General features: G+C 45.3%; 1 protein-coding gene across 2 annotated transcripts in view; it reads left to right on the top strand.

Annotated features, from left to right (window-relative positions):
- The first annotated feature begins 610 nt into the window (after window positions 1-610).
- Window positions 611-16,214, top strand: part of SPTBN1 (spectrin beta, non-erythrocytic 1) — an 80,408-nt gene continuing 64,804 nt past the window's right edge. The window contains exon 1 of one of the 2 annotated variants that reach the window (XM_086744169.1): window positions 611-807. In XM_086744169.1, coding sequence (XP_086600295.1) covers window positions 660-807 — 148 coding nt within the window. In that variant the 5' untranslated portion in view covers window positions 611-659. Of the gene's footprint in view, window positions 808-14,299; window positions 14,842-16,214 lie in introns of those variants that run through there. The other variant, XM_086744170.1, reaches the window with a different exon arrangement.

The following is a 16,214-nucleotide window of genomic DNA, read 5'->3' as shown; positions in this document are numbered from 1 at the left end:
CTGGATTAGTTCATAAATAAATTCCCAGGACCGGTCACAAAGTCAGAATTTGCATGTGAAGAAAGAAATGTTTCTTTAGATCTGTGTTAAAAGGCTTCTCCCTGTCAAATGTTTATGCGACTTTTCAAGCATTTGCATTTTTTTCATCAGAATTGGCACCATCTTCTAAAGGTGTTGAGGTCTTCTTTGCACTTCAGGTTTTTCTTAGCTGGGTTATCCGTGGCTCCATATGCTTTAGCCAACATTCACAGTTTTATAGAGCCCACAGGCTGCTTTTGAAAATAACAACTGTGAAAGTACCTCACTGTGCCATTTCGTACATGTTCCGCTTTGTGCGGAGTTGAACATGACAATTCTGCGTGTGTGTATGCAGCAAAGCTACTGGCTTGAAATCTTGCTTTTGTGAAGTGCTTCATTTTTTAAGAAGACTTGAAGCATTCAGTTGCTTTCTTGAAGGACTGATTGGTATCTATCCTGTTCTTGAGCTTTTACCTAGGCTTTGAGTAGAAGTCATTGATCAGTGAAACCAGAAGCCTTGAGCTTGAATTTTGCTATTTCTTCCAGTATATGTACATTGTCCTAATTATTGTTATGTATTTTTCTTTTACAGAGGTTTTTAAGAAGGATCTGATGGTGAGAACAGATTAAGAAGGCTCAGGATGACGACAACAGTAGCGACAGATTATGACAACATTGAAATCCAACAGCAGTACAGCGATGTCAACAACCGCTGGGACGTCGATGACTGGGACAATGAAAATAGTTCTGCTCGACTCTTTGAACGATCCCGCATCAAGGCCCTAGCTGGTAAGTGCTCATCACCTGAGCAGAACTCTTGTTGCTGTATGCGTGTGGTAGTACGGGACACTGTCTGTCTTCAGTGCCTACACCTCGTTGGTAAGGTGGAGCTGAAATTTTCCTGAGGTCAAGTGGAGTTTGAACAATTTTTGAGATTGTTTTGTCCGTTGACATTAGTGGGACATGATGGTCTCATGAGCAGGATGTGCTCATATGTGATGTTTTGCAAACGCTTGATTGTTCAGACTTAGTTGATGTAAGCATTGGAGGGCAGAGATTTCATCCTTTTTTTTTTTTTTTAATTAGAAGGTTGTACTGACTCTGATTCTCACCTTCTCTGTCTCATCAGATATCAGCCTTTTTGACTGTGCATTCAAATTGATTTGATTGGTTTTTTTTTTTGTGGCTGGCAATGATTTTGGTTTCCAGATTTGGAGAATACCAGAAGGATAACAAAATTCTAATGCAAAATATCTCAATTTGGAGGTGTTCAAAGCATCTCGTCTGTCCTGAAACGGAAGAACGTGGTAGATGGAGGTAGCTGTCATTTAGTAAATAATACTGAAACCACAAATGTTTCTGGAGAAGCGGAGCTTCTCAAATACATGCTGTCTTCTGCTGAATTACACTCTTGTCAGCAGAGAAATGAAAGGTGATTGGATTTTTTTTTTTTGTTTACAACATTTTATTATTGTGTATTAAGGGCTGTACATTAACCAAATTTGTTTGTGCAGCGAGGAGATTATGTCATGTCCTCTCAGCTCCGAGGCATTGCCCTGCAAAGCAATTTTTCTGCGTTCTGTAAATGATTTCCTGACTCTTATGGTAGCATGCCCACATTCCTGACCTCTGAACAAAATGCCTCGGTAGCGTGGGACATACCGTAAGCGTGGAAAACAGCTCGAAATGTGCTGAGCTTTCTGCTGCTGGAATTTTAGTTACAAGGACAGTTTTAAACCCAACACTTTGTAACGTGTTGAAGCAGGTTTGTTAAATTAGCTGTATGGAGACAAAGGTATCATCTGTTTAATTTGTGATTCCGATGAGACTGCCTCTGGAGCGCGCCGTGCCCTTTCTCCTCTGGATGCCGGCTGCGGGAGTGCATTAGGTGCAGAACACTTTTACGTGCCGGGCACAGGGCGGGATCGGGTTTGAGCTGAGCAGCAGGGAAATAAAGTAGTTCACGCAGGTGGGCAGAGAGCAGATCGTATGACTCTTACTGAGGACAGTAATCCTATCGACTTAATGGAGCTGCTCGCGAAAGGATGTGTGCTGAATTTTGCTATCTTTAGAAGACTTTTAATTACAGCGGCTCTCATCAGTGTGCCTTTGAAATTACAGGTGAAATGCCTGACCTGGAACAGGGCTGTGCTAAGCAGGGTGAGAGGCAGCCTGGCTGATGCCTGTGGTGGTAGATGAGAAGAATCTTGACTTTATTTTTTTTTTTTTAATAGTTTGATCTTGTTTGAGGAGGAAACTGTATTTTATTTGTGCCACATTAGTGATTTAGGTTATATTATATTTCTTGGGTGGGAAGTGCTTTTAGTACAGAGCTCATTAGCCACGTCTGGGTCCCAGATCTTAGCCTTATTGCAGTTGGTTGTTCTACTTCATTTTATGGCAAGCAGAGCTCCCCACCTAAGTAATGAATAATAAACATGAAACTCTTATTTCAAGGAGAAGTAACGTAAGGAAAGTACTTGAATTATTTAGATAACCTAAACCAAATACCAACGTCAAAGCAAATAATTTTGCTCGATTCAATTCAGAGGCATATTTAAACATTTTCCCAGAGTATGAGATATTTATTTTTTTTCTTAATAAGCATTATTCATAGTTATTTTAATTTTATACACTTCATACCTGTAATTCTCTACTGTAAGTGTTGAGAATGCTGAGTGCTGCCAAAACTTGGCTTAGCATACCGCACCGCTGCAGCACTGTTTAAAGCCTAATCATCATGCGGGCGAGAGGAACGAAGAGAGGTTTGTACTGCAAATCAAAGGTTGCAGTTAAAGGCTGGGCTGTGGTACTGCTGGCCCCGTTCAACATATATTTTTGGAAGTGCTCTCTGGTGGGCAATCTTCCCTTGCATCTCCCCAGAAAGGCACTTCTAGGTTTTAAACAGCTGCAGCCTGGAGCTGGGGTAGCAATAATCTCTGTCATTGTACTCTTTAAATCGAGACAGGCTCTTTCGGGAAAGGTGTACTCTAATCCAGCTGCTTGTCACAGGGTCAGACGCGATAATCACTGCGTGAAAGCCTGTGGCTGCTACTGCACGCAAAGCCACGCTGGGTGCTACCGGGAGGCTCTTCTGGGCTCTAAACCCCGTAAATGTGACTGTCTCCTTGTCTGAGTATGAGAGGATTCAAAACAAGCAGACCAGGCGCTGGTTCTTTCTTCTCCGTCTATAAGATCAAACTTGTTTTCGGAAGTAGAGCAGCTGTAGGCATTTCGCGCTGCCTGACGAACGGTTGTATACTCAGTATGGATCTTTCTGGTGGTGCAAGCAGCTTCTGTCCACGTTCTTCAACGAGTTGTGAAGTGCCTCTTCTGGGAAGCTTCCATCTTGTATTGATTCTAGTTTACTGGGTTACACTTCAAGTAGAGAGTAGGTGAGAAGCAAGCTCTGTAGCCAGAGTCTGATGCTCTGTTCTAGAAAGAATCATAATGGCTCCATGTTCCAGCGGGATGCCGAAATATTTAGAGAGCAAAGTGGAAGATGGTGGTCAGAATATTCTGTGATCAGAACAGACAATGTAGTGGAGAAAAGCTCAGTTAAAGCAGGTCTAACGTAATAACAGTAGAAAAACACTACTGTCAGCACAGCAGCTGATAACTGTTATTATTTAAGCTGTCTGTATACCGTGAAAATCAGAATGTGGAGGGTTGTTTCAGTTTTAAACAAATAGATCACCTGGAAACTCGGCTTTCAATCAGGATCCAGATTTGAAGGGATATGCAACCAGATTGGTTATCATTCATGTTGAACTAACTCACTCTGCAACTGATAGGAGGAGAAGGTAACTGATCCCTGCTTCGCCAAGTAAGATATCCCACTGCAGGAAATCATCTTTCACCTGTCCTTATTCTCTGCGGTTCCTCGGAAGGTCTTGCTGGAAGACTAGGTAATCCTACCGACTCTGTAGAAGCTAAAAAGGTATCATGTTTGTGCAAAATTCTTCATTCACAAACCCTCGAGTGTTGGATTTCGTCTGCCAGCGACCATTAGCTAACAAGATTTGCTATGCAGCACCTTGGTGCATAGAGCTCTTACGAAAGCCTTGAGCACTTCAGTTGTTCAGCAGAATTTGTCATTCGGTCTGGAACTGTGACATTCAGATGTACCATGCTCACCGTCTGAGATGATGTTTTCAGATACTATGAGAATTATCACCTCAAAAACTTAACATTTCTTCAGTTAGCTAATTCAGTAGTAAAAAATGCTTGGCTAAAGTTACTGGCTTTTCTGCTCATTTGTATTTTGCCCTTTTGTCCTCTGAGAAGAAGATCTGTGAGTCAGCTGTCTGGCGTATGAATTGGAAATAGTTTCAAAGTTTGTGAAATAACAGAGGCATATCTTGTTAGCGCAGGGCAGGTGGAGCTCTGCATTCCTTTCTCAGCTCCACCTGCGTGACTGTGTATAGGGCAGGACACTTGTCAGTGCCGCACGCCGCTGTTCGTGAACCTTACAGGAAAGGAGACTGCCTTCGTCACACAGCTTTCCGTAGCTGTCTCTATTGCACAAAGAGAAACAAGGCTTGAGGTCGGGCTAGGAGCTTAAATTCTCCTGGAAGCCAAAGGGGAAAACGATTGAAACTGTTATTGAAAAGCTTTTCTTTTCAGTATAGCAGAATACCCGTTTCTTCAGGATAAAATGGTAGGGAAAACTTGCAGTGGGGCTTGTTAGCCCTTTTGGCCCTGATATTTGAGTCATTCCCCCCACAGCTCCAGTGCAGAATGTCAGAACAACCCCCTAAAAAAACGAAAAGGAAGATCCCGCTTTTAGTACTCTTCAGGTATCGTGCACCTGCTTGTCCCTCCTCTCTAGCGTATCCCGCGTAGCAAAGTTTCTGCTGTTTCGCTCTGAGTACACACTAAAGACAGAAAAAATCTGCATGGTCAGGATGAAGTTTCAGGTCTCAAGTCAGTAAAAAGGACAAAAAAACATTCAGAGCTTAAGAGGAGAAACCTTTGGTTTATTCTTGGCTTTGAAAGAGCATACTGAGAATGATCTCACATTTGGTGAATATCCAGTACCTGAGCTATCTGGGACTTGACCGTCAGTGCGCTAATTTTAATAGCAGCCAGTGGTTAAGGAAGGAGAGCTCAGCAGTATATTGATGCTTGTAAATCACGTTTGAAGGTCATGTGAAGGATTCACTTGACACTAAACAGAAATAAAAACCTTACAGCAACGCAACCGCAGGTGCATCTTCTCAGCACTGGCTGTTAGCCCGTGGTTTTGTTTAGCAGCCAGAGGCCTAATGCAGACTTACTCAGGTGAGCAGGAAAGGGTGTGTTTTGAAAAGTCTTACTTTGCCCAGATAAAAACTGATGGAATTATTTCAAGAAAAGCTTTTCCAAGCGTTGACTTCACTCAGTGCTTTCCTTCTGGACCAATTGCTCAACTGTGGTTTCTAAGCTGCAGTACTTCGCCAGAATCTGTAGGAGGCTGGCGTTTAAAAACAGGAGTATCATTTTGTGCGTTCTGTGTCATGCAGGCATCAAGGGAGAAAGCCTGGCAGCGGAGAAACTGCTGTACTTACCTGGCTGTGGCTGAACACGGTGCTCTCAGCATAAAAGAAGAAAAATCTTAGCCCATCTGTCACTGCTGATTAACGTGTTTGCTTTTAGAGTTGCTGGTGGAGAGCCATTTCTAAAGCAAATAGCAGAAACCAGACAATAAATAGTATTTAGTTCTTAGCATTTTTATTTTTAAAGATCATCAGTGGACTGACTCAAAAAGAAGCGTCACTGTATATCTATGATACATGAAATAACTTTCAAGTAAATGTGAACAACTGGTATTCAATGATGTCCCATCAAAAATGTAAATTTGTAGAGGTCATTTGAATCTCACTGCTATAGTAACGTAATTTTTGGTGTCAGTTACGCATAATTTGGGGGTTTTGCTTGCTCTCTCTTTAGAGTCAAGCAAGTCGGGTGGAGGTGTAAGTCAGATTTGTTGGGGTTTGATGAGATACCAGCTCTGTGGTCCAGTGTAGCTTCCTGAGCATAGAGCCCAGCTTCTGAAAAATGAAAGTTCTGCAGAATGTAACTGGGGAGTTTTCTGCAATTGTGCAAGCTTCTCTGCTTCAGGGATAGTATTTATGATTAATTAGTAACAGAGTGATGCGTGGAAGTGACTGCGCCCTGATGAATAACTGTAATCCGGCACACGTTGCCCAGGCAGGACAAACGGCGCTGGAAAGATCGGCTTTTTGCTTCTTTGGGAGGGAGCAGGAGAGGAGCAGCTGCTGGCAGCCCCACTCTGGAAAGTCTGACAGCTGCACTCATTTTACATCTCTGATTAAATTCTTTCAAGACTGAGCAATATCGAGTTGGATGTGCATGCAGGAGAGCCCAGCACATTGCCAGTGGACCTGTACCCATCGATCTCTGTGTGCATACGTGCTTTTAGGATGTTACAAGTGGAATACCGGTGAGGGCAATCCTGAAGGCAGGTAGATCTGCTTTATCATTCCTGAGTATCGGACACGTTGGCACTGCACCTGCTTTCGTAGTGTGCTCCCTTACCTGCACTCGTTTTAGGTGAGAACCATGCCGTAATTCCCAGACCGGCCCAGCACAGCGCGCTTCTGTCTGGTTTAGTTTTCAGCATCCATTCATCACCATGGCGTCAGTGAAGAGCAAAAGCATGGGGGGACATGCTTTTGGCTGGCCGCAGCGCTGGGATGAGTGGGATGCAGCGTTCTGCGGCGGCTGGAGCAGGGGAGAGGCAGGGTGGGGTTTGTGAAGGGAGTAAAAGGCTCTGGCCGCACCAGCTGCTCAGAACAGGACAAATACTCACTGTGAGTTGCCCTCCATGTAAAGCGAGAGCTAAGGCAGGCACAAGGGAGAAAATCATGAAGCTGATGGTTTTGGAGGAGGCCTACCAGCCAGATTGTCAGCTGGTACAAACTGGGATTCTCCCTTGGCTTCTGCGAGACCATGCAAACCTGAAGAGTGAAAAAACTGTTCTGGTCTTTGCTGTTGGAATTGAAGTTTGGGGATATTTAATACAGAAAAACCATGGGATAGCTATTAACGACCCTTCACTGAAATAATGAGATTGTTTTTAGATATTTTACTGAGTCATCTTAATGGAAAGGATTTCTTGTTTATAGAACTACGTGCCAATAATGGCAATTACTTTTTAAAAAAATTATTATTTTTATCAGGGATGAGGTTGGCTGTGGATGCATTTCAAAACCTAATCATCAGCCTATAATTTAAAATAAGTCTTTCCACAAAAAATGCGTATGCAGAAGAGAATGTTCTCGTCTCGTTTCTTTAGCATCTAACTAGCAATGTTGCTGTATTTGTTTTATTTATTCAGCCAAATCTGCAATGTGCCTTGCACTTTTCCTTCTATTTGTTACTTGGATACTGCATGAAAGCACTCCCTGAAGTATAAATAACGTCTAGCAGAGCATACTGCGAAGGGAGGTTCAACACAGGATTAAAAAATGTTTACTGATTTCTGTTAGCCTTGGAGCTCTTCTGGTGGGGGAAGGTTAGTGGTGAAATCATTCTCTCCGATCAGAGCTCTGATTCTTATCTTGAGGCAATATCCTGGAGAGAGAGAAACCCAAATTGCCTCCGTGGCGAGGAGGCAAAAAGAACAGGAACGGGGATGAAGACCAGACAAGTAGAGAGGAAGGTGAAAATCCACTGCCAAGCTCCACTTTTTCAGTTTCTAGCGTTCCTCCTGGTGGTTTTGGACTCTTCTAGTGAGCCATGCAAACCCTGCTATTTTTTTCCCAACTGCTTTGTCTGTCGTACGATGATTTTTTGAAGTTTTGCTTCCATTAAGTGTTCTTAAGCCTTTGAGGCAGATAGGTGTCCGACGCGGATGGTGTTTGTACATAGAAGTGTATGATATATTATTACACTTATTCTGTACGTTATATACAAATGAAATGTGGTTTCCTCTGGCATAATAACCTCAGGAGTTTCAGACAGGTAGTACTTGTTGGTTGATCTCTAGGCTTTTTTTGCAGAGAGAGGCGGTTCCCAGATGGGGAAATCTTGTGGGTGAGATTTGATGAAAGAAGGTTTTTAAAAATAAACAAAAAGATGTCTCTCTTATGTTGTCTCTAAAAATGAGGCTTTCGGCTCATGTTTCTACATCTAATATATATATATATTTAAAAAAAACCAAAACAAAACCAAACATTTCCAATCATTTATTTCTAACGTTTTCCTTCTCGCATTTTGAATGAACTACAGGATCAGCCCAAGCCTGTACGACCTCTGCTTTTCTGGAACTTTAGTGCTTGGGTATAAGAGGATCTAAAATTCTGTACAGAGCCCAATTAACTTCAGAGGTTTCTAATTTAGGGGCTCAAGCTCTTCTGGTTACAGAACTGGCAAAACGGAGAGGTCATTTTTATTCCTCTGCCCTAAGCTGACCACGTGTGGATGTGGCTGGTCACAGTTGGGTGTATTTGCAAACATTCATATAGTTTGTATGCTTTCTGCTCTAGCTGTGTGGAGCAAGGGAAATAGGAGAAATAAATACTGAGTTACGCAGATTTGTAAAGATCAGTGTGTTCTGCTTGTTGTTTTCACCCAATTTCCATTTTGCTCGGGAGTAGCAGGAGATGGAATTTTCATGCCTGAGTGATTATGGTGTAGCAACAGCGCATGTTCTGTGTTCATGGTCAAACTGGGAAAAAAGGAAACTGTGCAAAGGGAAGAAAAGAAAAAAGGAGGGTGGGAATCTCTCGCTCTCTCCTATGTGTAAACATAGATGCAGTTCAGATAGAGGGGGAAAGGAGGGAGGGAGAGGCAATGAAAATAATTCCAGCTTCTAAAAAAGCACATTAAGACACATAAAGAATTTTCTGGATGAAAATCAAGAAGTGTTCTCATGCCAAAATTTCACAGAAAGCGAGTACGTGAAGTGTGTACCTGTGCACCAGGCTTGGTTTTAGTAGACTTTTTCAGGGTTATTTGTCGAAGTCGGGGAGCAAACCAAGTGCATTTCATGGACTGCAACCAAAACCTGTGAATGTGGTTCTTACAGATTTTCAGGGACGGCTTCCCTGCTGTGAGCAGTCCACAGAAGAACCCATTTGGACTGGAATACGAAGCCACAAAAACGGTGGTTTCTCTGAAACATGAGTGGCTCATGTAGCTTTTTTTTTTCCTGCGGGCTCTCCTGGCGAGTGTTCCAGTGTTGCAGTTAGCAAGGACACGCCGTTACGAAAGTCATGTCAACTTTCCTGTTAATCTGGGACTTGTGTAAACTGAAACCCGAAAACAGGTGGAACTGACCCGGTTTCAGTAATAAATTGATATTCTGGCCTGATTTGTGAAACGATTCCCAAAGGTTTTGTGCTGCTTTGGTCCCAGGCGTCGCAACCTACAGCTTCGCGCCTGGGACGCGGTGTGGAGCTGCTGGAAGCTCAGCCTGGACGTGGCCAACGGCAAACGTGTGAACAGACCCTTCTGTAATCAAATCCTCGGCTCTTACTTTTTCATCATGCCTTTTTTTCCTTACGTTTTAGTTGCGTTGGCTCTTCCAAGCCCACGCTGTTTGCCACTGACCTAAAATCCAGTTTAAACACAAAAATTGAAGTGCTTCCTGAAAGGGAAATGTTACTTAAGAGAAGATCTCATTTTATTTGTGTTTATTTCACCTTCTTCTGAGACAGTTGCAGGAAATGGTGGGTTTGTAAGATGAATGGTTCTGTTCCCGCTAATACCTGCAGAAGAGGTAATTAACTTGGCACGCTAATTTCTGCTCAGTGTGTGGGCTGCTTCTCTCTGTGTTCCAGCATCTCGGGTAGAAACTGGAGGGAAACCAGCTAACTCTTCAGGATTAATGTTCTGCAAACTGTCCAGTATGATAGAAATAACCGTTTCCCGTTACACTCTAGAACAATCTGCAGCAAAACCCGTCTTTTCCTACTCTCTGGCGTAGATAAGGAGAGATGCTGTTTCTACTGTGTCAGTGAGGCAGAGAAGGCAGGAAAGGCAAACACGATGACGAGTTTTCAGTTCTCAGCTGTGGCGCTGAGGGGATGTGGAAGAACTTTACCCTCTTTCAGGAGAAGAGCAAATGTTATGTGATTTTGGTGGCATTTCGGATTAATAAATCATCCTTTTTATCTTGTAATTTTTTTCTAGTTAGTCACCAGCTAGAGAATTTACAAGAGCAAATAAGAGTAGAGAGCAGAGACAAGGGTGATGATTAACCAGATTCATAATTATTGTAAGCTCTGCTGTGCATACTGCTTCCCATCATTGTCTCTCATGGAGTTGGAAAATCGCATCTTTCTTTCAGAACACAACAGTACAAAGCAGGCCTTTGTTTTGGGGGACGCGGGGAACATTTTCTGCATTGCTTTCTTGGTTTTTCACGTCTGCAGTTGAGTGGATGTGTTCTGTGGGTGGGCCCGTTCTGGACGCGGAGCGCACCCACGGACTATCTTCATTGTTGACCCAGTAAAGCCAGCCAGTGTTGGTTGACTTTATTGGTGGAAGATAGCGTCGATACGGATGGATGGGGTTGTCAGGGAGTTTCTAGCTATTCCGAGGCTGGTGAGGCTGAGAGAGTAATATTAACGCTGCCTGCTTACCAGGTATTTTCTGTAGAAGTTACGAGCTGGATCCTTGGCCAGGAGTTTCTTAGAGGGTTTTTTGTCTATACGTTTTTTGAGATTATGCTAAGATTTTTCTGACGGGATTTCTTTTTGCGATAGTTTTGTTCAGTCGTAGAAGCATGGATGATTCGGGATTTGGATGGTAATTTTGCTAGATCTAACTGTTTTTTCCTTTGAAACATTGGTTTTTTCTTTTGTGGCACAAACCCGTTCACTTCAGCAGCAATTTTCAGAACCACATAAAGACAGATCCCAGGACAGAACTGTTTCTGTTCTGAGGGAAGCACCTGCCTCCAGATGTTACTTCTGCCTCCACAACGTTGCTGTAATCAACCTCTTGTTCTCCTTGAGGCTTTGCAAAGCTCTAATCGTGTCAGCTCAGTCACACTTTGCATTACGGTTAAGTGGATAATGGTTGGAGTTTTTATTTACTCCTAACAAGTACACAACGAATGCAAGCCATCATTACCAGTCCAGTACTACGGGAGAGGTACAATTCAAAGAGTGCAAGCAAAAATTATTTCACAGTAAAATTTAGAGGGGCAAAAAACCCAAAAACCCCCTCCCTCTCTGCTGTATTAAACTTAATAGATGATTTGGCCCTTATTTTTCTCCAGCACTGCAATCAGTGATGAATTACGCCATGGACAGTTTCAGGCTGTGTTGATTTAATAAGTTAACTTTTCAGCACTGATCCGAGTGTAACTTACCTGTCGTTTAAAGCACCAATTTCCCCCGTAACATTATCTAATTAGTACTGTCAAGGGCTTAGTTGATTAAGGAGAAACAGAGAAAATGAGTAGAAACCAGGTCTAAAAAGGGCTTTGCATATGAGAACCTTGTCATCAGTTCAATACATCGCTACGCAGCAGCAGTAAACCGCTCTCAGGTTTGCTAATTTGGAGTCAACTGCAAACGAATCCATTGGGATGGATGTGACTCGGGTGAAAATGGGAACTGGGAGGATGCCCCTTTTTAAGAAGCGTTGCTACGTTCGGGATAGCGATACGAACACGGGCAAATGCTCATTTTGCTTCGCTTTTTCTACGGAATTACCACCTACCTGTGAAGTGGAGCCTTGGAAACGCGCTCCGAGGGCCAGGCAAAGAGGCAGTAAGGCTTTGGCAGATGAGTCAGCAGCGCCTGGCGATCAGGAGCTGGTAGCATATTTAACCAAGTCTGTCACATCTGTCGCCTGGGGACCTGCTCTTCAGCCCAAACGCCAGCCTGGCCGGCAGCTACGCTGGGGTCAGAATTTCCCAGTGAGTGCTGCTGAGTTCTCCACAGCGTAGCATTTACTGCTGCTGGGCAGGCCGGAATTTGAGGGAACACAGACAAAAAAAAACCTCAAACCCCAACTTTTGTTCAGGATTTCTTGGGAATCTTAAGCTTACCAGGTTCAGTCGTCCCTCAGGGGACAATCTGAAGTGTAAATTCGTGTACGTGGTGTTAATATTTTATGATGGGGCGGGGACAGCCAGTCTGTGTCTTATATGGATCAAAGCCAAATGATTAGTTTTTAATGTTTTGCTTTTGTAATAGTTTATTTTTTTAGTATTTTTAATAATGGCCACGTGCATTAGTGTGTCGCCTGCCAAAGGTGTTGGGAAAGCTTTCAGCTGGGGGAAAAGCTCCTGGCTCCCGATTTACGGCCTTCACGGCATTAAAAACGCCCCAGCTGTCCTGTCTGCCTCTTGGACTTCAGTTTTACCCTCTGAGCTCACACAGCAACACCTGTTTGCTCAAGGTGGGACAGCCATGAGCCGATACGCCTGCAGGTACGGCCTGGCTGCCTGCCTGCTCTGCAGGGGAAGGGTTTCCTTTAATTAGAACGTAGGTTGGGCATGACGGGCGAGAGCTGCCGGTGCTAGAAACCCGCAGGAAAAACTTTTGGGACAGAAGTAAGCCTGTACTTGTGTGCTCCGTCAGCTTTGGAGGAGTTCGCGTTTGTATATTAAAGGCTCAGTGTTCCTGTAAATTTTTGAGGCTTTTGTATTTTCGCATGGTCCTTCGTCCTCTCACCCCAGGCTGGAAATCCCGTGGCCACAGCTGCAGCGTGTGGGTCCCCGCGTGCTGGAGGGATGGCTGGCCGTACAAGGGGTATGGGGGGAAGGCAGAGCGGGAACGGGAGACTCGCCGTGCCGCGTCCGAGCATTGTTGTCGGGAGAGCAGCATCCTGCCCACTGCTGCGACAAGCGCAGGTGCTTCCTCAGACCCCCCCTTTGGCCTTGCAAGCAGGCTTTTCGGCCGCCTTGGTCCCCCGTACGGCAGCGTTTTAGCCACTCCTGCGGACAATCACTTTCTTCCCCAGCACTGTAACGCCTGTTTTGGGTGACTGAGTAGTCTTTAGGGGCACCAGTGCTGAAAAGACTGAAGGGCAGCTCTCAAAAGTGTTTGAGGCTGTACTGGAGGTCCGTGTTGTGTAAGTACAGATACTCTGTTAGGAAGGGGTTCCTGTGTTCACGGCTGGACTTCTCGCACGTTTGCTCCCCGGTGTGCTGGGAAGGGCTGGTTGCATTTCCACCTGAGGCCTAGCAGGAGCTGGGGCTGCAGCGAGTCAGTGGGAGGGGACTGAGCTTCTCCCGCAGAAATTGTCCTCACATCAATTACTATATGACGAAAAAATTGTGAAACGGCGCTATCGAAACAAAGGCAGCATTTTGAAATGTTTAATGAGGGGATGGAGTGGGAGGGGAGGAGAACGTGGATTCCATTGGAAAGGAATTTGGAAGTGGAAGAAAAGAAAAAAAGAGAAAACACTTGTGTGATCTTTATCAGCAGTTTTAAAAATGAACAGGCAAATGCTGCGTACTGAGAATACGAATGTGGAGTTGACCTTTTAATTTCACCTACGAAGAAGGAAGAAATTCCCTCACGCCCCTGAGGGAAAACTGACATCCTCTGCCTAATACCATGTGCAGGAACTGAGCTGTTGGGCACCTTTACCTTGCAGCGGGGCATTCAGGTGCTAATCAGAGGCAAGGCCCCTTATTTACCTTCCAGCCCCCCCTCCAGCGCAGAGCCCAGACAGCCATTAATCTCCCAGTAATACCCAGCACGCTGGTAGACTGGTGAGGAGCCACACGCACAGGAGATGTCCAAATCCTCGGTGTGAACGGGTCACGTAAAACAGCGACAGGAACTGGCTGCTTAAAGAACCTTTTCACAAAGCTTTCGTTTGTTCCCGGCGTGCTGGGGCATCTCTGTGTCCCCTCCTCGCCTGTTGCTAGATACTGAATGGGTGCTTCTGTGTGCCTGCGTGTTACTTTTTCAAGCGAACGGTCTTGCGGATAAATAAAGAAAAGTGCCCTCCTTTTCATGCGATAGTAATCTGAGACTTTTCCGTTACATGAGGCTCTCAACAAAAGATTGTAATTCCACCAGCTTGGCTGAGGAAGGTACCACCGTCCGCTGCGGCCTCGGTGACGCCTTGGGAGCGGATGGCTGGGCACCCCGCTGCCACCTTGGCTCCTGGGGCTCGGGGCTCGGGGGCCGCACCCAACGGAAGGACTTGGCTGCAGCGGTGCGTGAGCTGTCCGGCTCTTCCCCTGCTCCGCCGCCCCTTCGCCCTTGGTACAGCCTTCGTTTCCTCCACCGTGCTGTATGGTAATCGAGTGACATCAGCCCGCACCCGGGCGGCTGCTGATTATATTACAAACCAGCAGAAAGGTCTGAGGTGTGCGCGGCTCCTGGGAGCGCTGGCAAGGACGGCAGCGCGTGGCTCCATGCCGCTTTTGCTTTGGACTGGGTCGCGGGCTGGCTTTTATTTGATTTGCTTTCACCAGAGGCAGGCAAGCATTTGAAACCAGATTCGAGCGCTGGAGAGGAAGCTGTAGTAGAGGGAGGGGAAAAAAAAAAAATCCACCACCAAAACCACCCTCATGGTGCTTTAAGTTTGACTCCGTTACAGACAACTTACTGCCGACCGCCGCTGCTGGATTTTGAACCGAAGCTGTTATTTACTTAGGGCTCAGCGAGAGCATTTTCTCTAGGGACTGGAGCCAAACTACGAGGAAGCTGGGATTTACTTGGATGTACGGTAGAGAAACCTGTGGTTCCTTTATGCTGCAGTTCATCGTCAACCTGCGTTACCTGTAAATGGAATTACAAAAATCGCCCAGCATGCCCGGGCCGTTGTCCCCAGGATACGCAGCTCAGGTGCCGTATAACTATAACCAGTTAGAGGGAAGATTCAAGCAGCTACAAGGTAAGCCTCTGCTGGGGTTTTTTGTAGGTGTTGCTATGATATGAGTCCCGTAAACATGTTAGTCTGGGCTTGTTGCATCATGAGAGAGGCCGAAAGTGGTGCTGGAGGAAAAAGCTTTGTGCTCTTTCAGGAGATATTGTGTGGCTTTTATCTCTCTGAAGGTGTCCTCAGTCCTATACGGTGTTCAGATGTGTGTCCAGCCTCCGAGCCGCTCGGCCTTACGGGGTGGACTAACCTAGATCAAGTCCCTTAGAGCAGTGAGGGGGAGAGTGAGGAAGTGGTCTTTCTGTTTATTTTATCCTTAAATAAAATACGGTTGTAACTCTGGAGATTAATCATAAAGCCTTCGCTTTGTGTGGGTGCAGTTGGCCGTGCGAGAGCCCTCTCTGGCTCCCGGTCTTCCTGCTGTAAGCGCGGGTGGCTTAACTTCTTCACATGAAGAACGGTTGCATAATTTCCAAAGAAACTTGTTTGCTTGTGTCGTAGGTCTCCCAGAAAGCATTCATGTACTTTAACATGCCCAGATTTCTTCATTTTTATTACTGTACTGTTAGGGAGAGTGTCCCTTAACGTCTTCCCGCTGAATTCTGTATCTGTGCGAGAAAACCGGCGTCTCTTTGGGGAATGGTCTGTGCTCTGTGAAGGGCAGGCCCCTGACCTGGGCTGGACACCCAGATTATGAGCGGTGCCGCGGAGGAGGATTGCGCCCGGCTCCTCTGCCTCAGACGGGGTCACACAAGCTCCGCTGTTTCTCTCTGCGAGGCACGTCCCAGGGATGAATGAACTCTGGCACCGCAGTTTCCAAATAAAAAAGAATCCTTAACCAAAACCAAACCTCCTCCTCCTCTGGCTCCATGTGACTGTAAATAATCCCAGAGCAGCCTGAGTGCGGAGAAGTTCAGCCCTTCTGTGCTTGTTTCTTATTTTGCCCTGCCCCGTGCCACAAGTGTGGTCCTGCGGTTCCTGTCAGAGAGGGAGGAAGAGCCTGGGTAGTGCAAGGAATGACCCTGTTTGTTGGCTTAAGGAAGGAGGGGAAAAAAAAAAAATCTTTCATTCATAGTACTTTGTTTATCTTGTAAACCAGCTCCCAGTAATGGCTGCGCGCTGGGTGGAATAAGGTAAAATGACAGCATCTTGAACACTGGCAGCGTAGGCATTCCTCAGGCAAGACAGGGAAAATCCAGGCTCCCAGCTTGCACACGAGGAGATACGGAATACGTTAGAGCGTGTGTCTTGGACATCTGTCAGATCTTAGGCTGCGGTACTTGTTTTAAAAAGAACGAGGTAAGTTTGTGGCACGGGGGAGGAAAAAAAAAATAAAATACTGGCTTACGCCTCTTTCTTTGCTGGTTAAGTTAGCAGCCTTAGGAAGG

The sequence above is a fragment of the Chlamydotis macqueenii genome, chromosome 3 (assembly GCF_036417535.1).
Source record: "Chlamydotis macqueenii isolate bChlMac1 chromosome 3, bChlMac1.mat, whole genome shotgun sequence".
Lineage (NCBI taxonomy): Eukaryota > Metazoa > Chordata > Aves > Otidiformes > Otididae > Chlamydotis > Chlamydotis macqueenii.
Note: the sequence above shows the minus strand (reverse complement) of the source record. Positions and strands in the feature narration are given on the sequence as shown.